General features: G+C 41.3%; 1 protein-coding gene across 9 annotated transcripts in view; it reads right to left on the reverse strand.

Moving 5' to 3' along the window:
• ASAP1 (ArfGAP with SH3 domain, ankyrin repeat and PH domain 1) overlaps positions 1 to 25,104 on the reverse strand; it is a 395,575-nt gene that overhangs the window by 74,466 nt on the left and 296,005 nt on the right. For all 9 annotated transcript variants that reach the window (XM_055287244.2, XM_055287246.2, XM_055287247.2 and 6 more), the window contains 3 exons: positions 10,500 to 10,587; positions 7,899 to 7,947; positions 1,643 to 1,806 (listed from right to left, as the gene is read on the reverse strand). In XM_055287244.2, the coding sequence (XP_055143219.1) occupies positions 1,643 to 1,806; positions 7,899 to 7,947; positions 10,500 to 10,587 (301 nt within the window). The remainder of the gene's footprint in view (positions 1 to 1,642; positions 1,807 to 7,898; positions 7,948 to 10,499; positions 10,588 to 25,104) is intronic.

The following is a 25,104-nucleotide window of genomic DNA, read 5'->3' on the forward strand; positions in this document are numbered from 1 at the left end:
AAGCACTTTATCCTTGTGAAAAAGTGAGAAAGGCTTTTCTTAAGAGATCCTATGCAACACCTCTAGGCCTGTGAGAGATGTTCCCTCACTGCCACTATCACCTCTGACAGTGATGGATTGAAGGTCTATTAAGTAATGCTCACAGGGGGGTGGATGCTACAGCCATCATTAACCTCCAAGTTGCAACTAACATTAACCTCAACAGTACTTGGTCATGGCCTCCCCATGAGCATTTCTTAGTAATAAGACAGCTGTAAATATTGAACACCAAATGTTTCTTTCAGTGACCTAAGGCCTTTTTTCTACAACCTCCAATGGCCCTAGAACAATGGGAACTATTACTTCCATGTTAGCCAAATCTTCAGGTTTCTCTCTCTGGGTCAAGCTTCTTCCTGACTGGTCAATGCCTGAGATTTTACTACCTGCTTGCCATTTCCTGACACTATGTGTGTCACTATCATACATGTACACAATAATGGCAGAAAATCTGAGACTTCTCTCTGAGGTGCTTATGGCTTCTTGTGTAGAAAATCCAGTTTCACAAGTAAAACAGTAAAAAAATTATATCATAGTGCTTAAGAATACCAGGTTTGCATCCTTGTTCTGATTCCTACTAGCTGTGTGACCTTATGCAAGTCATTCAACCTCTCTGAGTCCCAGTTTCCTCATCTGTAAAATGAGAATATTGGGATCTTGCTCACAGGGGTTCTGCAAGGATTCACTGAGATAAGCAAAACACCTAGCATGATTCTCAGTACAGTGGGAACACTCAATGTTAGCTGTTGCCACTACACTGGCAATATAGTGCTATTTGAAAATAAAACTTTGGGAGAAGGCAACTTCAATATAATATAGAGGTTAGGGAAGGTGTCGCTGAGTAGGAAGGAAGGAAAATCAGGTACCACATTTCAGTTGATTTCACATGCACCATTTCTTTTTTCTTTTTTTTTTTGAGACAGTTTCGCTCTGTCGCCCAGGCTAGAGTGCAATGGTGCAATCTTGGCTCACTGCAACCTCTGCCTCCCGGGTTCAAGTGATTCTTCTGCCTTATCCTCCCAAGTAGCTGGGATTACAGGTGCCCGCCACCTTGCCCAGCTAGTTTTTGTATTTTTAATAGAGATGGGGTTTCACCATGTTGGCCACGCTGGTCTTGAACTCCTGACCTCAAGTGATCCGCCCGCCTCAGCCTCCCAAAGTGCTGGGATCACAGGTGTGAGCCACCGTGCCATAGCAAGAGGTTTACTGACCCATTTTTTAGGATAAGGAAACTACGAATCAGAATACTAAAGGGACTCAGTGTGAGATTGTCCAGGCTGGGAGTGGTGGACAGTGATACAAAATGTGGACTCCATGCCCCCTACTCTCTCCATAATGTCCACGGTGCTTATATACCTGGATCTTATAGGAAAGGTAGTATTTTGGCAGTGACATCTAGGAGAGTAAGAGGGGGCTTTCCAGGTAGAGAAAACAGCATAGGTAAAAGCAGCTCAGTGGTAGGAAAAATCACGTCGGGAATACGTGTTTTGTGTGTGTATGTGAGTGTGTCCATAGGGGTTAAGGCTTTTCAATAACTAGATCATTCTATATTCTACAGGAAGAGAAAGGATGTTGTAAAAGCTCGTTTAAATATGGGGACAAAAACCTGATGAGCCACAATCGCAGCAAATGTCATTCCCTGGGAGCCGCTGGACATCCTCAATAATGGCTTTTGTCAGGTCTTCCAGGCTGTTCTCTCCCGCACTCTGCTCTCCACGGAAGGCCATGGTTAGGGCCTCTTCTTTGCTATTTGTCAATACTGATATCCATCTGTTGGTAAAAACATAAGAGTAAAAAACCTTTATAAGAGCATGGCCATTTTTTTTTTTTTTTTTGCCACTGCAAAAAAAATCTACTTTTGTCAAGTAATTCCAAAAGAGAAGCCCCCTTCCAAATAGCAATAAAGTGAGGAAAAACAAAGAAATCAAACTTGAAGGAAGGTGAGAGTTAAAGAATGGAAAGTGACACACAGGGGAAAATGAGACAGAGGAGAGGAGCGGATGAGAAAAGTAAAAAATCAATATAACTGAGGACTTGAACGAATATACAAGGAGACTGCATTTCCGTGTGGGCATATTGAATAAAGCGAATGTTGGAATGGAGAGGACTCAGTGAGGGACCCATCCAATGCAAGGATGAGAAAGAAATGATGAGAAATGGAGAGGCGCCAGGAAAAGGAGTTTAGCAAAAGGTATGTATTTTCTGCAAGTCCATGTCAGTGGGGACACTTAACAGTGAAAATGAAGGGATATTTCGTTAGCAGCCATAAAAATTTATACTTATGAAAAAGGCATATTCACATGGAAACATGATGACATTTATAATATTAAATGAAGACTGCAGATTATTTACTTATACACAGTATGACTACCATATGTCCCAAAATAACCCTTTGCTACTAAAATAACCTAAAAATCCAACAACAGGGAGTTGATTAATAAGGCATGAAATAACCATAAAGCAGAACAGTTAAGCAGGCATTAAAGTGTACATTTTCAAATAATTTTTGGGTGACACTGGATAAATGCTCATAATATAGTGTTTTGTGAAATCAACAACAAAAAACCCTATTATATGATTGATATGGTTTGGATTTGTGTCCTCATCCAAATCTCATCTTGAATCGTAATCCCATAATCCCCACGTGTCTGGGGAGAGACCCGTGAGGGAGGTGATTGGATCAAGGTGGCGGTTTCCCCCATGCTGTTCTCATGATAGTGAGTGAGTTGAGATCTGATGGTTTTATAAGTGGCTCTTCCCTCTTTGCTCCACACACTTCTCTCTCTTGCTGCCATGTGAAAAAAGACATGTTTGCTGCCCTTCCACCATAATTGTAAGTCTCCTTAGGCCTCCCCAGCCATGTGGAACTGTAAGTCAATTAAACTTCTTTCCTTTTAAAAATTACCCAGTCTAGGGTATTTCTTTATAGCAGTGTGAGAACGGGCTAATGTAATGATATAATCCCAAATTTAAATATATGTATGTATTAAAGGCTAAAAGGAATTTCACCAGTACGTCAATAGTGGTTGTCTCTTAAGTGATTTTCTATATAAACAACTGGTAGAGGAATTGCTTGACTTTGTGCCTTTCTATAATTTTTCAAAACTATAATGAAATTGTACTACTTTCATGAATGAGAAAAAAGCCAAATTTATTTTTTAAAAAGAAAATAAAAAACATTTCCAAACCAGTGTTAATTTTTTAATTTTTTTATTATTTTTATTTTATTATTATTATTATACTTTAAGTTTTAGGATACATGTGCACAATGTGCAGGTTAGTTACATATGTATCCATGTGCCATGTTGGTGTGCTGCACCCATTAACTCGTCATTTAGCATTAGGTATATCTCCTAATGCTGTCCCTCCCCCCTCCCCCCACCCCACAACAGTCCCCGGAGTGTGATGTTCCCCCTCCTGTGTCCATGTGTTCTCATTGTTCAATTCCCACCTATGAGTGAGAATATGCGGTGTTTGGTTTTAATTTTTTTATTTACTATATAGACAGCTAATCTTTATTCTCAACAGACAATACAGAGGTTCAGAACTGAGTCGATTTTTTGTATATCATTGAATGAAATAGATATGAAACAAAACACTATACAAAAGACTGAATAAGCAATAGTGACAGCATAAGAATTAAACACCAAATTATGTTTTTGGAGTATGTGAACAATGCAAGTCACACCTTTGACTCTAGGTGGCGCTCACCTTCAGTATGTTGGGAGAAACGCACATACACAGCTTAACTTCTACTGTGACACAGAAAACTGAACATTTCAAAACCAACAGTCTAGGAATTCATATGCAGAAGGAATGGGGGAATTTTGTACCTTTTAGAAGATTAAAACAGTATTTTTTTTATATCAGTTAGTCTGAAGTTAGAAACTAGAAATTGTTTTGTTAAAAACAAATCAAGAACCTGGGTTCAACAGGACCGATTACTGCATTTTATCAGCAGCACTGATGTTACTGGATTTTTCACTTGACTGCAAAGCCTCTATTTTGCTTTCCTCAGGCATTCTAGCATTTGGCTAATATTGGCCAGTATCTACTATGTACCAAATACTTACAATTTTTAACATATAGATTGAACACCCCACATTCGAAATCCAAAACAGTTGTGGTCCCAAGCATTTCAAATAAGGGACACTCAACCTGTAGAATCTCCTAACAGCCTCTAAGTTAGGGTTTATAATACTTTATAGATGAGGAAACTGAAGTTATATGACTTGCCGAAGGTCCTAGGCTGGATTGTGTCAGACCAGATGGGGATAATAAAACACTTTTGTTGACTCACTTTTTCCGAGTTCCTTCCATTTGCCTCTTTACTCAGGAGCTCATGACAAATAAATAAAGAAGTTTGTCATGATAATCAGAAAAAGTATATTTAAAGGATAATTTTCTAGAGAAAATAATTCAAATTTGGTAGAATGAAATGGCTAAATTTCAAAAGGACCAAGACTCACGGTGATCATTTGTGACATTTTTTAACTTTTAAATTATTTTCAAGTAACAAGCATACTCAAAAGCATAAAGAATGCATAATTGTATTTTAATACTTTAAAAGTCGCTTTGAGTTTTATAAGATAAAAAATAACTTGGCACTGTGCTAAGGGCTTTACATATCTTATCCTCTCAAAATCCTGCAATCGAGGTACATAATCCCATCTTACTGATGAGAAGACTGAAGCCAGATGATCTGCCTAAGGTTAAAAAGCCACTAACCACCATAGTGCATGCATGTAGTCCCAGCTACTGTGGAAGCTGAAGCGGGAAGATCGCTCTAGCCTAGGAGTTCAAGTCCAGCCTGAGCAACATAGATCTCGTTTTTTAAAAAAAAGCCACGCTCACGCCTGTAAGCCCAGCACTTTGGGAGGCCGAGGTGGGCAAATCACGAGGTCAGGAGATCGAGACCATCCTGGCTAACAAGGTGAAACCCCATCTCTACTAAAAATACAAAAAAATTAGCCAGGCGTGGTGGCACGCGCCTGTAGTTCCAGGTACTCGCAAGGTTGAGGCAGCAGAATTCCTTGAACCCAGGAGGCATAGGTTGCAGTAAGCCGAGATCGCGCCACTGCACTCCAGCCTGGGCGACAGAGCGAGACTCTGGAAAAAAAAAAAAAGCCACTAGCCTGCAGAGCCTGGACAAGCAGCCAAATGAGTCTAACATGCATCTGCTCTTTGTGAACTTTCCTCAGTGAGAAGAAATTTTTTCATTCAATTTCATCGAACACTTTCATATGAAAAATAAACTCAATGATGCAGTGAAACTGCCTCTATGTAACCTGGAGGTAAGTGAAGAACTAAGGCTTCCCTCTGGGGCATGTGCTTTCTTTGCGGACTGCCATTACCTCCTACAGCACTCAAAACAAAGTTCCCCTCTCACCACCAGCACCCAGACAGAATGCAGGCTGGTCACTGTAGCTCATGCCTGTAATCCCCGCACTTTGTGGGGTTGAGGTGGGAGGATGGCTTGAGCTCAGGAGTTTGAGGCCAGCCTGGGTAACAACAGCAAGATCTCATGGCTACTGAAAAAAAAAAGAAACGAAAATTAGCTGGGCATGGTGATGCATGCTTGTAGCACTAGCTACTTGCAAGGCTGAGACAGGAGGATCACCTGAGCCTGGGAGACTGAGGACTGAGGCTGCAAGTGAGCTATAATCACGCCACTGCACTCCAGCATGTGTGACAGAGTGAGACCTTGTCTCAAAAACAAAACAAAACTGCAAAGTGCAAAATGCACAACTTCAGGATGGGCCACGTAATTCTTTTAGTGAAAAATGTTAAGTATCATGGGCAGGAAACCAATCTCTTAACAAAACTGGGACTGAATTACCTGTAAGTCCTAACAGTAAATAAAATATTGAAGGCCTGAGTTTGAGTCATAAGGGAGCAAACAGAAAGTGGTTGTGTTCCCTGCCTCACCCAAATTACTCACCTGTGTTTCACTTAGGGTTTTGAGAAAGGGAAATGAGGAGGAGAGAATGAAATCGGAGAAGGAGAAACAATATTCCAAGGTGACTGTGGAATTCTGTCTGGGTTCAAACCCTAGCTTAATAGGACTGTTACCACGGGCACATTGTGCCTCTGTTTCCTCATTTGCAAACTAGGGACAAAAGTCCCTACTTTCTGGGGTTGTGAGGATTAGTAAGACATGAAGTGCATTTAGTACGTAACATCTCAATAACTATTACCCATTTTTACTATAAATAGTACCTCTCTGAATCTGTGGGTGGAGGGCCAAGCCTCTGACTTCTTCCTCATTGACTTCTAGTCACCTTTCAGTCTACCAACTCTATACCCATAACACCAAGTCATCAATCACTTCCTTCCTATTCCATCCTCCTGTTTCTGTGCCATCAGAGCCTCCTGCCTGGAGCATAGAGTATTTACAACCTTCCCCTACGTTCATGAGCCAGCTCAGGCTTACCTTCCTCTTGGAAGTCATCTCTGAGCAACAACCCCAGGAAGCCATGAGAGTGTGTGCCCCGAGTCTATTCCTCCAGCACATGGCCTCCTCTGTCCTTACACTTAGCACCTGCACCATGTCATACTGACAGCCTCCTGCAGTAGAGATGCAGTTCCTTCAGGGCAGGGGCTCCAACTAATTTAATGCTGTATTCTCAAGGCTTTGCATAGTCTTGGAATACAGCTGGCATTCATTAAATATTCAAATAATGAATAGCTAATTAGACCTTTCTCCTCCTTTTGCTTTGTCTTTCTACCTTCTCTCTCTGTTTTCTTTCCCCACCCTGTTCCTCCCAACTCTGTATCTTTTCTACCCATGTTCTCTTCTCTTTCTGATCCTTTATCATTTCTCCTTTGAAATGGGAAAAGAGTAAAATTCCCCAGAGAAGACTGTGTGTGTGTAAGCAATAACAAAACAAGTAAGCGAGTGGGAGAGAGAAAAGAGGTGAGTGTAAGGCAAAAAGGGTATGAGCAGAGTTCTGTGGCTCTCCAGAAATAAGAGAGGAACACAGCATGTATTCTGTGCCACTGATGGGACAGGAAGTTTGATAGTTTATAAAACTTGGTCCAAATTACCCCAAGTACTCATTAGAAATAAAAAAAAAAGTGAACAATAATTGCCCACTTTAACAAAAACGTCCCTCCCCCAAGCAGCTGAGATTTGCAATAGTCACACACTGCCTTTTTCAGTCTAGGCAGGCTACAGGAAAGAAGAGGGAATAAAGACAGCTCAGGACCAGGGCTAGTGTTTTAAAAAAGGGGCTACGGACTATCTAAGGTTGCATACCTGGTCAGGTGAGTGCAAAACTCCAACCCAGGAGTATATGATACCAACCTGGTTCTTTCCACTGTATCAAGCTCCCTTTTATTGACTCTGTTCACCCCAGTGAAAGGCACATGCCAGTTTCCTTCCTTTAGGGCCTGGCTCTCCTGCTCCTCTTACAATAACGGTCAAGTGTCCAGGTAGGCTGGCTGTTTGGCCACCAAAAACTGAGCAAAGGCCCCTCTTGAGAGCAGGGGATGTGATTAAAAGATGCATAAGGCACGGTCCTTGCCCTCAAAAAGCTCTTGGTCTCTAGAGGGCTGCAGACATGCACCACAGGATCACAGAAGGTTATGAAGAGGCCGCGGGCAGAGAGTAGGGAGCTATAACCCCAGAGAGGGTGAGGCTTGAGCAGAATCTTGCAGGAGGTACCAGAGCTTATTGAGTAGACAAGAGGGAGAACCACAGACAGAGAGAAGAGCAACATGTGACGGCCCACAGGCGAGAAAGAAGCATGGAGCCACCAGGAGAGGTTCTCACAGATGAAAAGAAAATGTTAATGTATATTGTAAACAGAGAGGTGCTTTTTCAATCCAAGGCGTTGCACCTTTATTTCAAAACTACTTACGCTACATAATCCTGCTCATCTTCCGCCTGAAAGTGATATGTTCTATTATCTAAAATAAAAAAAAAGAAAAATAAGTGAAACCTTAGAAAGCAGGGTACTTTCAGGTACAACACAGATTTAAGTTCCTGGGAAGAAAACCAGTAAAAGTAGAATTTTAATATTATTTTAGTTTTATACCATTATGTATCAGGTGCCTTGTGTATATTATTGCTAATCTTCACAAAAGCTCTATCTGTTTCTCATTTTACAGACAAAAAAACTGAGGCTCCAAGAGGTTCAGTGACTTACACAAGGTCACACAGCAATAAAACAGCTACATGATTCATTCTGTCAAGATTATTCTTCTTAAGTGCAACAAGAATACAATAAAATAACCACAAATACCATGCAAACATCTGGCACTGCTTTTGAATAAACAGTGAGGAGAGGGGAAAGTCCTATTTGATCCAAATGGATTTCCATGACAAACTGGAAAGTGCCAGCTAATTCAGTATTTTCTGTTTCATTTTCAATTCAACTGTTACTGTGTTTTTTTTTTTTTTTTTTTTTTTAAATCTCCTTTTCAGAAATGATTCATTTACTGTTCCCCATTTGTTCTGAGACTTAACCATGGGGTAGCCCCAACACCCCCAACACTAGACATACTATGCCCTAGATGTTGGGGCTGCTCTCTGGCTGAATCAGGTTGCAGGAAGAAAGGCTCAATCTCTGCTATCCATGTAAGGGAAGGAGTGACCTAACTTGGATACTTTGGGCTGGGTGTACATGAGGGAAGCTCTTTCTCAATATATTCAGGTCAAACTAACATATCCTGAGGACTTCCTGTGTGACTACTCTAAGCTAGGCAATCACACCCTTCATCTCCCTTGGAGAGAGAGACAATGTGTATGTCAAAGAACACACCATGCTTAATATTACAGCTCATGGCTATAATCCTAACACTTTGGGAGGTTGAGGCAGGAGGATTGCTTAAGCCTAGGAGTTCGCGACCAGCCTCAACAACATACAGAGATCCTGCCTCTACAAAAAAATTAAAAATTAGCCAAATATGGTGGCATGCACCTGTGGTCCCAGCCACTTGGGAGGCTGAAGCAATGAACCATAGCACTGCAGCCTGGGTGACAGAGTGAGACTGTCTCAAAACAAACAAACAAACAAACAAACACCCAAAACAAAACAAAACAAAAAAGAACATGCCATGGGTGGCAGTGCCTGAGAGCTTTGGTTGAATCCCTGCTTTATTGCTGTGTGACCTTCTGTAGGTCACTGAACCTCTTGGAGTCTCAGTTTTTTCTTCTGTAAGATGGAAAACTCATAGGGCTTTCATGAGGATTAGCAATAATGTATATAAGGCACCTGGCATGTAATAGATGCTCTATTTAACTGCCAACTATTATTAATAACCTATAGATTCTCAAGACTAGGGGTTCATGGATTCTGCAGTCATAAAATAATTCCAAATTTTCATATTTCTTTCTCATCAATAACTCAAGAAATCTCTTGGTCATGAAAATCACAGGGAATCTAAACTTCATACAGATGCTGCAGAATACAGTTTCGACTACCCCTAAAGAGCCTCATGACTGTTTCTATCTTTTGGGTCAGGACTATTCACACAACTGCATCAGAAGGGTTTCAAAGGGCAAGAAAGTATTTCTGTGCTTCTATACATAGATCATCCACTTTGGCTGTGGGTCTGCCTTGCTGGGCTGTGATAGAGAAGGAAAGATACTTAAGATTAGTGTTGCAGGATTTCAGGATATTCATGAGAGTCACTTCACTGGCACCGTCATCCTCTCTTTACAAAGTGTCCTCTCAGCTACAGTGTGGGTCAGTAGGCACACCCATGGGAATCAGTACAAGCACAGGTAGCTGGCCTAAAGGAAGAGCTCCCTCCAACCTTTTACACACTGTGAGGGCACAGGCTATAACAGGCTGTGGGGTGGGTAGCTCATTATGCTCTCTCATCACAAGAGAAAAGCAAACTCTGAACCATGAAGTAGAAGAGTGACAGGGTGCAGTGCCATCAGTTCACGGAGGTTGAAGGCAGTTCTGCTTGGAAGCAAGGAAATGATTTTTCCTTTAAGAGCTAGATTTTGCAGGGATATAACTCTGGGCAAATTCGTTGTACAGATATAGTGGCACATCTGCATTCCCAAGTCTACATGCGTGCTTCTTAACCACAGGTGCACATTACAATCACCTAGCAGCTTTTTTTTTTTTAAACTATGTCTGTGCCTCATACCAACAACTATAATTCAGTAGATCTAAGACAGAAATGGGAATATACTACGAAACATCTCTCCAGGGGGATAAACCTGTGTACTCACAGTCAAGCATTGGTCTAGTTCAATGTACAAATCCTAGATTCTATTCTATTGCTGGTCAGATCCGACACTGCTATGCCTTGTCAACTGCAGGTGGGCTCAGTGGACATTAAGAGACCTGGGGCATCTTCCTAGAGCAGCGCATGCAGGAATAACAAGAAACTGTTCCAATGCCAACTCTGAGGAGCCCTGCTTGGAAAAGCTGCTGCCCTGGAGAATAGAAATGTGCAGGTGTCAGAAGCCACAATAACCGAGAGAGAGAAAAAGGACTCACGTGATATCAGGTCAAAAGATTTTTTGTCTTCGGCATTAGGTTTTACTTGGCAGGTGAGAAGGTTCAACTTAGCTGGTTGCCTGTTAGACTGGAAAAAAAGAGAAAATGGAGAAGTTATACGCAGCTCCACTCTCTTGTCTGCAGGTTCAGTGCCCTGCAGGGCAGGTATGCAGTTCATAAGGCCTGCTCAGTGGTACAAAAATACATTTTCAGCAATGAAGAAACAGACATCTGAGCATTGTTCCAAGTTTGCTGCAAGAAGACAACAGATCTGCAGGTTTTTGCCCTCAAATATAAGCTGGTAAGTTTAGTAAAGTTTTATTTATCCCACTTGAATTCTGAATCTCATTAAAGATGGAAAAAAAAATTAGGTGTCCTACTAAATGTCTTTAAACTGTGCATAAATATCCTGGTAATTTTTCAGAAGAGAATAAAAAAAAATCCACCTCGCTTCCAATGAAAAGTGGGCATGGTCCATGGAAATGCACCTTTCTGGAACCTACACATACCTAAGCACCAACAGTTGGCACTTTTAATGCTGTATCTTACTATGAAATGTAGCTGAGCCATATTTCATTTATTCATTCAAAATGACCCCAGTAATCAATCATCCCCAAATTGATCTCCCAGGTATCCATAGATTCAACAAATTTTGGTTGTGATGCAAAATTTACATTACCTCTCTCAGAAGTACAATGACAATTACTACCTGTGAGGCAATGCTTAATGAACCCCAATAGCTGGAGACAGAGAAAATTTGATAAGGATTTCATATAACTTATCAGCAAATCTCTTGGTCACACATATAAAACAGACCCTATGGTATCTAGATAGTCATGCTAACTTAGGAATTCTCACCACATATTCACACTGGTCAAAACACTCTCCTGCCTGCCCATGTTCAAGGTCACATGCTGGACAATGGCTGATACTAGCATCCCTGCTTCCTGCAGAAGCTGACCAAGGAATGAAATGTTTGAGTGCCTGGGCTGGGCTGTGCTCGAACACGAGAAGCCTGGAGAAATAAGCAATGAAACTCTTTAATTGGACCTATATCTCTGTTTCGATTGAGAGCTGTGGTTCTGAAAATCCTAGTACCAGGTGCATCTCCAGCTGAGGAATTAAAATTTTCAGGGAAAAGAGAGGGGGAGAGAGTTAGAGACAAGTCACATCAGTGAGCCTGAAACAACAGACAGGCTCAACTTCAATGACACACTGCCACCTCTCCTTCTAAATAATAGGCATTAAGCAATTTCTATTTATCTTCCTGTGCTCTCTGGACCATTTTTCAAGATCTTTCTCCTTCTATGATTTCAATGAGATTAGACATAGAAAACAATGCCCTTTGTCCCATATCTATCTGTTCCAAAGCAAACTGCTTTGGGGGAGGAAGTGAGAGACCCCAGGGGATTCCATGTTCAATGCATGTACCTTTGATTTAGAAATGGAACCAGAAGTCAAGTACAAGAGAATTTTGCCTAAGAGGAAACAGTGCTTGGGAAGATTCCTGTACTTCAGAACTTGTCACCAAACCTAGAAGGGGAGGCAGGAGCTTGTGGGCCTGCAAGTTGTTCTTAGACAACAGCTGAAGAGCCGGACAAGGTGGCTCATGCCTGTAATCCCAGCACTTTGAAAGGCTGAGGTGGGTGGATCACCTGAGGTCGGGAGTTCGAGACCCGCCTGACCAACATGGAGAAACCCTGTCTCTACTAAAAATACAAAATTAGCTGGGCGTGGTGTCGGGTGCCTGTAATCCCAGCTACTTGGGAGGCTGAGGCAGGAGAATCACTTGAACTTGGGAGGTGGAAGTTGCACTGAGCCGAGATCTCGCCACTGCACTCCAGCCTGGGCAATAAGAGTGAAATTCCGTCTCAAAAAAAAAAAAAAAAAAAAGACAACAGCTGAAGTTTGGGTTGCTAAAGGCCTCAGACTCCAAAATCAGAATCTGTAGCCACGAAGCAGGCTTAGCTCACTGTAAAAAGAACTGTTAGTTCTACATCTCATCTTTTTGGATGTTGATAAAATTGCTGACTTTCTCATATAAATGACAATGGCATATGACCACCTGAAAAGGCAGCAACCCAGTTAATGGTGAGAACAACTCTTGCTACGATATTATGTTCCAATTTGGAAACCACATTTAAAGAAGGATGCAGAAAAGCTTGGGGAGATGAAGAGATGATTAAAAGGGTGGAAAATGGAAACTCTGAAGATGAGTTAGAGGCATTACTTAGTACAGAAGAGAGAAAGCTAGAGGGTGACTTAATCACCATCTTCAAGTATATGAAGGTTGTTACTGGCAAGGTTGGGCAGCTGTTTTCCATTAGCTCAGATGAAAAGAAATACACTCCAATTGTAGAAGATATGGGCCAGAAATAAGGAAGAACTTCCCAAGCTTAAGTTGATTATGCATAATAAGAGGTTTCAGGTTTCTTAAGTAGAGAAGGACTGCCTTTGAAAAATTTAATAATTTTTAAGCTGACCAGGTGTGGTGGCTCATGCCTGTAATCCCAGCACTTTGGGAGGCTGAGGCAGGCGGATCACCTGAGGCCTGGGGTTCAAGACCAGCCTGGCCAACATGGCAAATCCCCATCTCTACTAAAAATACAAAACGTAGCTAAGCATGACGACACACGCCTGTAATCCCAGCTACTCAGGAGGCTAAGGCAGGAGAATCACTTGAGCCTGACAGGTGGAGGCTGCTGTAAGCCAAAGTCATGCCACTGCACTCCAGCCTGGGTAATAGGGTGACAGACCAAGACTCCATCTCAAAAAAAAAAAAAGAAAGAAAAATTTAGTAATTTTTAGACACTATTCACATTTGAATGTGACAGAAGGTTAACTTTATTTTTTAATTCTCCCAAAATCTAGATTTCTCCGGTGTTTCTGAACAATCTTACCAACAGATACGACCAAGAGTAGATATAAATCTTAAAAACAAAAAACAAAAAACCATACACTCAGCTGAGTATTAACTGCATTCAGGCAAGTTAAACAGCACCATTTACCTCTCATTTCTTTCTTTTTCTTTCTCCTTTTTGTTTTTTTTGAGATAGGGTCTCACTTTGTCGGCCAGGCTAGAGTGCAGTGGGGTGATCACAGATCACTGCAGTCTCAACCTCCTAGGCTCAAGCGATCCTCCCACCTCAGCCTCTCAAGTAGCTGGGACTACGGATGCACACCATCACACCTGGTTATTATTATTTTTTTGGTATTTTTTGTGGAGACAGTTTCTCCATGTTGCCTAGGCTGCTCTTAAACTCCTGAGCTTAAGTGATCTGTCTGCCTCAGCTGGGATTACAGGCGTGAGGCACCATGCTGGCCTCAGGTCTCAGCTCTCATTTCTTTCTTTTTTTTTTTTTTTTAAAAAAAAACAAAAACAAACTTTTAGGTTTGGGGGTACATGTGAATGTTTATTATGTAGGTAAACATGTGTCACATGGGTTTGTGGTACGTATTATTTTATCACCCAGGTATTAGGCCAAGTACCCAATAGTTACCTTTTCTGCTCCTTTCCCTCCTCCCACCCTCCTCACCTCTCATTTCTAAGCACGGACTATTTCAAAGTATTTTGCTGATAAGGAATTTATACGGTTTAAGTCATTCCATGATTGACCCACAACTTCAGTGGTGATGACGTATGATGTTTATTCTCTTAGAAGTTTGTCAAATCTACTAGACTGACTTTTGCTATATTAACATGAACCGTATTTGACACAGGCACATCTTGCCTACACATAGTGTTCTTCTCCAAACTGAGCTGCCAGTGAGGCACTTGACAAATGGCCATCATCCCAAATGTGACTTTGAGGAGCCAAGTACACATAAGTTTTGACTGTCTAAGCAGCTGACATACCCAGGGTTGAGCCCATGAATATCAGAGGGGAGTGGTATGTTCCACAGAAGTCCAAAAACCAAGGCATTTGAAGCACAGAAATCACTACAGTAATAATTGTAACTTCAGATGTTTGTATAACTTTCCAAAATTTCAAAGCACTTTCTTGACATTTAGTACTAATTTATAGGTATATTGATTGGAGACGGTATAATCTTTCCTGGGATTTCAGCAGACTAAAATTGAAGTAAAACTAAATGATTTACTCTGGGCTACACCACAGTGGAACAGTTTAGGAAATGCTTTCATATTGTTTAAGTACAGGAGAGAAAAAAGAAAACAAAACAGAAGAGAAACTCTGGAAACGTCTATGCATCTACTGAGTCCTTGCTGTTGATTCCCATCCTGCTCAGAATAAACACACATCTGCACCATGACCTCCAGGCACCAACCGCAGGCCCCTTCTCGCACTCAGCTCCTGTCACTCTGAGTTGTTCCTTTGGCTGAGGAGGGGTACTGGTCCCTCCTGCTGCTCACACACTCCTGCAGGCCCTCGGAGAGCTCCCTGCTCACTTCCCTACAGGACTCTCATCAATCAGCACCTCCTCAGAGGGGGCAGTACCTGGACTGACCACTTCCCCATGATGTTCCATTTATGTACACCCTGCTGTATTTTCTTTCTGGCTCTTAACACTCCTTATTTGGTTCCTGTCTTCCTTCTCACTAAGGACACATACATTTTTCTCATTAAAATGTGCTTGGCACATATCAGGTACTAGCAAGATCATGGCTCATGGCAGCCTTGACCTCCTAGGCTGAAGTGATTGTCCTACCTTAGCCTTCCTAGTAACTGGTACTATATGCGCATGCCACCACACGAGGCTAATTTAAAAAATATGTATTTTTTAGAGACAGGATTTCACTCTGTTGCCCAGGCTGGAATGCAGTGTTGCAATCATGGCTCACTGCAGCCTTGAACTCCTGGGCTCAAGGCATCCTCCTGCCTCAGCCTCCCAAGTAGCTGGGACTACAGGCATGCCTCACCATGCCTGACTAATTTTTTAAAATTTTTGTAGAGATGAGATCTTGCTTTGTTGCCCAAGCTGATCTTAAACTCCCGGCCTCAAGTGATCCTCCTGCCTCAGCCTCTCGAAGTGCTAGGATTATAGCCATGTACCACCGTGCCCAGCCCTCAATAAATATTTACTAAATTAATGACTACATTCCAGGCATCTTATGTCATATACTATCTCATGTACTACCTGTGAGGGAAGTCTTTAGTTTCTTTTACTAAGTGAAGAAATGAAGGCACAGAGAGGTTAAGTAACATTCCTAAGCTCTCTTGGTAAGGAAATGGTTTGGATGGGTCAGTGCCCCCACTCCTTCCCTTCTGCGGTCACTCTGCAGTCCAGCCTGGAAAGAAAGTAATCTGATATAGCTCGGGGAATAACACCTGGATGCCCAGCACACAAGAACATTTCCTCCTGATTACAGTAAGGGTTAGAGGTCAATGGAGCAAAAGCTCTGAAGATTAATTTCTATTTTAATATCTTCTTGGGTTATCTGATTCTCCTCTAAGTACTTACTTTCATAATTGGGGAAAAGAGAAACTTTAGAAGCCACTTTGAAATTCCTACTTACTCATTCATCATATATTTATTAAGCCTCTACCACATTCCAAGCACATCTGAAAAACACATGGTCCATGCCATTAAATATCTGTGGAAACAGACTTGATTACGTATGGGGGCCCAGGGAGCCCAGGGACCTGAGCTCAAGGGTGTGTACCAAAGATGTAGGCAAGGTTCCACACAGGCAGCCTCAACCTTCAGAGAGGACTTGGAGGAGGGAACACAAACAAGTGTGACGAGCAGGTCCAAAGGTCTGGGACATAGGAGGGGACAAGCTGCAGGAGGTGACACTGAACATACAGGAAAGGAGACTCTACATGTGACACTAAGAAACTCACATTCCTATCCATGACTCTGGCAATCTACTGGAGAAAGCAGAGTGACCAGTTAGATCTGTATTTCACGGGGTGCGGGGGGGTTGGTAGGAGAGGTAGAGGAGGCAGAGAGAGGCTGAGAGAGTAAGGAAGATGAGCAATTAAATGAGGAGGGCCTGAATTAGAGCTATGTACGGTAGCGGTGCTGGTGGCCACAGGCTTAAGACAGCTAGAAAAGGAGACTTTTAATGCATCATTCCACAAGTAACCATTACCTAGTATGTGAATTATTCAGTCCAGGAATTTGAATGGTGAGTGGAGGAACACATTGTTCCTGAAGGCTCTCTTGAGCAGCATCTCTTTCAAAAGCTACAAGAGCTTCTCTAAATATAGTTATGACACTTTTCAAAACTGACGATTCTACAACTCTGTTCCTTCAAACTCTGAGGCTTGTCCTTTTATAGGTTTTACTTCTCATTAAAATAAAACACATTCATAGAAGAAAACGAGACAGAGATAGTACAAAGAAGAAACCAAACATTAGTTGTTAGAATCTCACTTTTACATGCAGCAATAATCACTGTTAATACCTTAATTTTACCAAGATGTGTGTGTGAGATGTCTGTGTTTTTTTTGACATATGTTGGTTCAACTTGTATATACTATTTTGTAAACTGTTTTTCCAATTAACAATATACACAGATGTCTTCATTTTACACACCCCTCCCCTACACACCCTCAGACAAAAGGCAAACCTATTCAAGTTTTTGATTTTTGAAAATGTTTCAATCAGGGAAGCTCTGGGTACATTTCATGAAGAGAAGTGATGAAGATATCCCTCTGACATAATAGAAAGTGGCTGTTTAGCTAGGAAAATCATCAAATATGTAAGTAGAAATGTATGCAGAAACAGAATGAGTCAATTCCAATTAATGTTTCTGTGTTTCCTAAAAGAAAATAAACACCGCACATTTGTCTTAGCTTAGTGTGCACCATGGTTCCATTGTTTTTGCTGGAAGTGTAAAGCTGTTAGCACAGGCATATTTCTCAGTTAGCAGAAAACAGCCGCTACTGGAATTAGTACCCAGAAATGAAATTATTTCCTCCCATCATCTTACTGAATTGCTCTGCTTTACAAACAAGAAGTGAACATCATTAATTACTTGGAAAATAGGCCTGACCCAGCAGGGACGAGGCTGACGCGTGGAAAGAGGTAAAAATAACATGGCAAAGCTCTCTTCACTTCCTATGCTAGTGTCTGAAAACACAGCTGCTCAGACCATTATGGTCATTTCGAAGTTTTCATTCAATAAATATTTTTTTAGATACCTACTGTGCCCTACAGGGACATATATTTTTGGCATACAATCAATAACCACAACCCTGGCAAGAAATTAAGGTACATGCTGAACACGTACCACTGCAGAGAGATCTTATCTCTAGAATTTTAGCAATCAAGACTATTGGCTTTTGGCCTTCCAAACAGATAAAAGGTAACAATTTTTTAAAAAACTGAGTACCTAAACTGCCAGGTACATTATATGAATTCTATTATTTAATTTTTGCAATGACTCTATGAGTTAGGTACTGTTCCCAAACCCATTTCATAAATGAGGTAGCCAAGGATCAGGAAGGTGAAGTAAACTAACCTATGTTTTACAAAAAGTAAAAGGCAAAGCTGAATTCTGAACAAATCTCTTCTCACTTATCACACTGTTTCCCTGTCAAGCCAAGCCCTTGGAAAACTTACAAAGTCAGTCAAAATACAGCTTTACTGTGTTGCCTTTTCTGGTTCTTACTGCCCTTAAATGGCCAGTTCCCTCGTTTTCCCTCCAGATGCACGTTCCAAACTCCAAACTTATTACTCTGTGGCCACAACTAAAGCTCTCACATCCCCTGCGTGATCCTTCAGACATTGAAAAAGATTAGTGATTATCTAACTGAAGTAATTCATTCTAGAGTAGATGACTGAATTCCCTTAACCCTCTCAATCATTTAATTTTTTTGTGAAACATTTATCACTGTATCTCCCAATCATTTTAATAAAGGGACTCATTTCCAGTTGGCAGAATGTATGTATATGTGAGAAAGAAATATTTGAAAATGGAGATCTCCAAGAAAATATCTTTCATTACAGCAAGGAATCTGTTACCTTACTTTTGAGAGGATGTTCCATTCAAATCAACATCAAACAATCAATGCTACAATGCAAATAGAAAAAAAGAGCTTACTGGGGCTCCTGCTAAGACGTGGGGCTGATATTACTGCATCCAATGAATGTGCTGGATAGTCATCCATGCAGGCATTTCTGCAAATATGTATTGAGTACCTACTATTTAATATTTGGGCCAATACAGGAAGAATTTTTAAATTCACATTTCCTATTTAATTACAGTTGCCACTTTATGTCATGTTATCCAACAAGGGTACATAAAACAAAAACCTTCAGACTTGGAATAGTTGTATAAAATGCATTAATTTGATAGTAAAACATCTGAGCTATGGTATATGTTTTTTTCTTTTTTTTTAGACAGAGTCTCGCTCTGTTGCCCAGACTGGAGTGCAGTGGTGTGATCTTGGCTTACTGCAACCTCTGCCTCCTGGTTCAAGCGATTCTCCTGCCTCAGCCTCCCAAGTAGCTGGGATTACAGGCACGCGCCACCACACCTGGCTACTTTTTTTGTATTTTTAGTAGAGATGGGGTTTCACCATGTTGGCCAGGCTGTTCTTGAACTCATGACCTCGTGAATGGCTGAGACAAAATGTGTTTGAGGCTTTTATTAGCCTCACACAGAAAGGGCAGTCTTTAAAGCGAGGGCATCATCATGTTGATGAGAACACAGCATTTACTCATGCTGGGCTCCATGCCATGTGTTTTACATATACTTGCTCACTTAATTCTCATAACCACCCTACAACTAAGTACCACTATTATTACTGTTTGAGAGATGTGGAAAATAAGGCACCAAAAGGTTAACTCAGCCTTAAGGTCACAGCTGTTAACAACAGAACATTAGGTCAAAGTAAAATTTTTTTTTTTTTTTTGAGATGGGGTCTCACTCTGTCGCCCAGGGTGTGGTACGGTGGTGTGATCTCGGCTCATTGCAACCTCTGCCTCCTGGGCTTCAGTGATCTCCTGCCTGAGCCTCCCAAGGAGCTGGTACAACACACATGTGCCACCACACCTGGCTAAGTTTTGTGTTTTTTTTTTTTTTTGTAGAGATGGGGTTTTGCCATGTAGCCCAGACTGGTCTTGAAGTCCTGGACTTAAGCCTCAGACTCCCAAAGTGCTGGGATTACAGGTGAGAGCCAATGCACCTGGCCTAAAACATTTTTAAGAAATCTATTATTTCTTATATTAGGAATGTGGGCAGGAGGTAACATCACAGCTGATGTCAAACTGCAGGTTCCTTGGTTTTATACCTTCAAATTTGTAAATCAAGACTTTAAAAAAGCTTTTTTACCCCTTAGTAAAAGTAAAAAAAACCTTTTTACCCCTTAGCATATACCTTTGTATATGCTAAGAACCAACAGCATATACTCTAACCAAACGGTCACACTTTCTAAATTTGTGAGCCTGGGTTTAACTGGCTCCAAAGTTCGCCCTCTTACAACTGACAGTGCTGCTTTCTGATCTGTTGGAGTGAAGAAAAATATTCTCATTCTCTCTTTTCAGTGACAATGAGAGTAAAGATACGGAATCAGAGGACAGCCAAGGAGAGCTCCAAAGGCCAGTAACAGAAACAAGGTTACTGAATGTATTAATGGCAAAGAAGAGAGCAATCCATTTTGCAGGTCTCTTCCTGTTTCCTGTATGTGCTTTCAGTGCTTCTTTTAAAGCCCTGGCAGCTGAATGTTATCTTCAGGGCTCTGGATAGGGCAAGAAAACAACAGATCTTAGATCCAAAGATGCAAAGGAAAGGGAGAAGAGACACATCCAATTCTTGCTTTAGTGAAATGCCATGGAAGGTGACAGAGCTGCTGTTAATCCCTAACAGTCAGAAATTAAATTCCTATGAGAAAAGAGGTACCCCAAACGGGCTCTGTAAAGTACAGAGTAGTAATGAAAATAGCAATACAAAAGAATTCCAATGGCCAAGTGCGGCAGCTCATGTCTGTACTCCCAGAACTTTGGGAAGCTGAGGTGGGCGGATCACTTGAAGTCAGGAATTTGAGACCAGCCTGGCCAACATGGTGAAACCCCGTCTCTACTAAAAATACTAAAAATTAGTTGGCTATGGAATGCATGCCTGTAGTCCCAGCTACTCAGGAGGCTGTCACATGAGAATTGCTTGAGAGCCCAGTGAGCCAAGGTGGTGCCACTGTGCTCCAGCCTGGGCAGCAAAGGGAAATGCTATCTCAAAAAAAAAAAAAAAAAAAAAAGAATTCCAATAAACCACAGTTTAAAATGGAGATAGTTATACATTAGAGAAGTAGTAATAATAATAGCTGACATTTATTGAGCACTAATTCTGCCCTACATTCTGTTCTAATTATTTATAATCAATAAACTCCTTTAATCTTTACAATCGCTTATGAATTAGGCCTTATTAATAGCCCCATTTCATTTAGATGGAAAATCCTCAGGAGATTCGGTGTCAGGGTTGAAATTCAAGTCTAGGCAGTCTGGCTCCAGGTTTCCAGATGCTGTGATCCTACTTCAGCTCACTGAGATGACAACAGCTATTAAGTTTAAGGAACACTTATTGCGGTCCAGGCTCTGCAAAGCTTTAAATGCATCATCTTATTTAATTCTCACAACATGGAAGACAGGTACTGTTATTCTGTTTTACAGATGAGTAGTAAAAGTTAAGTAGCTTAATAAAAGGCACATACAATAAGATCCTGAATGGGCATTTACTGCAGATGGACTCAAAAGGATGTGGTCTGACTCTCCCCCTGTTTAAAATGATCAGCCCATCAAGCAGGTGGACACACACACATTATCCACCTAAGAGGTGGAACCTCTAAAGAGGCCAGCTGGATTTCCAACCCTTTTGAGTAAAACACCAGACCTTAATTAACTTCTGTGTGCTATTAAAAATACTGTTGGTGTTGGTTGATTGAGAAAAAAGTGACAATAAATTTAATAATCGCCGTGTTAATAATAAGGGCATCTGAAAGATGTAATGTATTATTTAGGCAGTTTCAGATTCAAATATAAATTCTTATCTTCATGACTAGTACTCCTCCTTCTCCTTCTCCTCCCTTCCTGGAATCCCTTACAGCCTTCTCTACCCTAACACCCCTGACTAATTCAAGGAGTATCAAGGTAAGGCCAAGATAAGGAGTTCCACTGCAAAGAACTGTTATTCATGAAACTTTCAAAGACCTAACAACAATCTGGCATCTGAGGGAAAAAAACTCCTATGATACAGTACAAAGGGTACAGGCCTTAAGGCTGGAAAACTGGTCCAGCTATTTACAAACTTCATGACCCTTAGCATGCGATTTAACCTCTCTGAGCTTCATCTATAAAATGCAGTCTCATTAGAAAAGTATTCACTGAGCACTAAGTACACGTCAGGCAATGTGGAAGGTACTGAAAATTCAAAGATGAGTAAGATGCGGTCCCTACCTCCTAGGAACTTCCAGCATGGTGAGAAACGAAGATAGTGATGCCTATCTTGTAGGGCCATCTTGAAGATGAAGTGCAGGGCGCATTCTAAGTGCTCCATAAATGGTAGTTCTCTTTCTTTTTACTACCCATTATTCAAACAGAATGTGACACTGTGGTTAATAAATTCAGGGAGCGGAGTTTTTGAAGAACATAGCTGCTTATACTTTTGAAATTGATTTTTCAAGATTACTAAAATAAATATGTCAACTATAATTCTTATACTTTCTGTTGTAATTTGTTTTATGATATTTATGTATACCATAATGCTTTTAGTTAGAAAAAGCAAACAATTCAAAACTATAGAAATTATAATAGTTTAGTGGCTTCATATAAGCTTTATACTTAAGTTTTGAGGCTGACTAAAATTTTTTTTTCTTGAGACAGGGCCTGGCTCTGTCGCCCAGGCTGGAGTGCAGTGGTGCAATGTTGGCTCACTGCAGCCTCTGCTTCCCAGGTTCAAGCGATCCTCCCACTTCACAGCCTCCCGAGTAGCTAGGACTACAGGTGTGCACCATCATGCCCAGCTAATTTTTGCGTTTTTTTTTTTTTTTTGTAGAGATAGGGTTTCTCCACGTTGCCCAGGCTGGTCTTGAACTCCTGGACTCAAGTGATCCACCTGTCTCAGCCTCCCAAATTGAGGCATGAGCGGATTACAGGCATGAGCCACCGCGCCTGGCCTGAGGCTAACTGAAATGTTTGCCAAAGATTTGTTGGAACTGGTATTTTGAAATGAAAGCATCTTACACTGTGTTTAGAACATACTAGATGGTCCATAGTTGGAAGCTGCTATGATCAATATTACTACTGTTACAGCAAATTCTCAGATTCACACTAAATTTGGTTCCCACAGTGCTGCATTACTTTGAATAGTTGGTAAAAAAATTTTTTTTGTCTTAATAGATACATGAAAAGCAAAGAATTTATGAATGAAATCTTCTACGGATGGGCTGACAATTTTTCAGGTGTACACAGAAATGTATTTCTCCTTAGAATAGTAAGCTAGGGAGATGAATCACCTCTGGTGCAGACCTTGCTTGGGTGGCCAAGCCAACAAACCCTGCACCATTAATCTAAATGTATACTTGCCTTCTCCTGAATCATTTTGATAAGAACAATTTGCAAAGGTGACACTGATGAGGGCCTTCAAACCAAAGAATTTTCATGTGTCCCAAACACCTCAAGTTTTCTGACAACAAAGGCTCTTCTCCCCACTTTTTCAAAGAAGCCCTTTATGTTTTTCTCAGAAAACTGCTGGCCTTGATTTTCAATCTAATTATAATCAATGGTGTTTGCAAAGTCAGGAAAAGCCAGCTAAAACTGGCTAGAGACCTTTCTGTGGGAGCAGCAATGTGATTATGAGTGATGTAACTGGCAGCAAAAAAGGTCTGGGCCAAAGCCAGTGAAAAGTGGGGAAAAGAATAGCATAAATCAGCAGGAGGGAATCAGAAGTTAGGAGAGTAAGCCATTTCCCTCCAGGCTGCTCTGGGGGCAGGAGAGTGCTGATGTTTGTAGCAGCAGGGTCTGCTTGTCAACAGATTTCAGTATTGCCAGCAACATCCAATAAACTAATGGTAATAGCAGTAATAACTATTAACAGAACGGCCACACATGCCATGTTATCTCACTGAATCCTCATATAATCTTTATGTGTTAAATACTTTTCTCAAGGTCACAAAGTAAATGGCAAAGTTCGCATTCAGACTCAAATCAGACATATGCCATAGTTGATTATCGTAGCCATTAAACAATGTGGGTGATGAGACTTGTTGTTAATTCAAGCCTTAAGAATGCCTATAAACGGTTGGTTTGGCCACAACAATGTGTTTTGGCAGGAATAAAATCAGGAGGGGGAAGGGAACTTATTTTATTTTTAGCAAATTGCCCAAGGTCATATAACCGCTAAGCAGTGCCACTGATTCACTTCATCAACTATATGATCTCCCATCACTCTGCACTGCCTTCCACAGCAGATTCCTAAGAAAAACAAATAGATACATGATAAAACCATCATATAACTTCTCAAAATGCCTAGTGAGGACTGTTACAGCCTCACAAATCCAAGGGGAGAGCTCTGCAGCAGAAGGTAAAGAGAGTTAGGGTACACATGGTAACTCTGGCCAGGTGCGGTGGCTCATGCCTGTAATCTCAGCACTTTGGGAGGCCGAGGCGGGTGGATCACTTAAGCTCAGGAGTTCGAGACCAGCTGGGCAACATAGCAAAACCCCTACCTCTACAAAAAAATACCAAAATTAGCTGTGCGTGGTGAAGTGTGCCTGCATTCCCAGCTACTTAGGAGGCTGAGATGGGAGGATGGCTTGGGCCCAGGATGCAGAGGTTGCAGTAAGCCAAGATCGTGCTACTGCACTCCAGCCTGGGCGACAGAGCCAGACCCTGTCTCAAACAAAACAAAATGAAACAAAACAAAACAAAAACATGGTAACTGACTAACAACTCACCATCTATATAGTCAAAGGATCAGGAATGTTCACTCTGGTATATACAGGTGTCCCTGTATGGAATTAAATATAAGAAAGTAAAAATTACCTAATTTTTCATCCATGCATCTTTGATGCCTATGCCAGAACATGGCAGAATGGAAGCTTAACAAAAGATTGCTGAAGAAGGGCCAGGCGCGGTGGCTCACACCTGTAATCCCAGCACTTTGGGAGGCCGAAGCGGGCAGATCACAAGGTCAGGAGTTTGAGACCAGCCTGGCCAATATAATGAAACGCTGTCTCTACTAAAAATACAAAAATTAGCCAGGCGTGGTGGTAGGCGCCTATAGTCCCAGCTACTCAGGAGGCTGAGGCAGGAGAATCGCTTGAACCCGGGAGACGGAGGTTATAGTGAGCCAAGACTGCACCACTGCACTCTAGCCTGGGCAAAAGAGCGAGACTCAGTCTCAAAAAAAAAAACAACAACAAAAAAAACAAAACAGATTGATGAAGAAATGAATAATTGTTAGACAGCCTCAATCATAATTACAAACAGATCCAAGTCTGTGGACAGGATTTCTGATATCAGATGGGTAGCTGGACACAACTGGCATGACAGCTAAAAATCTCAGCTGGGCTGTTTGAGAGAAATCGCAGACCTCTGAGGAATTCCTCCGAAGAATCACTGAAAAGTGTGCTGTGAGGGGCAACGGACAGAGACAATGCAACTGCTCGAGTTCCATAAAGGACAACAATCTTTAAGATGTGTG

Source organism: Symphalangus syndactylus, chromosome 7, assembly GCF_028878055.3.
Source record: "Symphalangus syndactylus isolate Jambi chromosome 7, NHGRI_mSymSyn1-v2.1_pri, whole genome shotgun sequence".
Classification (NCBI taxonomy): domain Eukaryota; kingdom Metazoa; phylum Chordata; class Mammalia; order Primates; family Hylobatidae; genus Symphalangus; species Symphalangus syndactylus.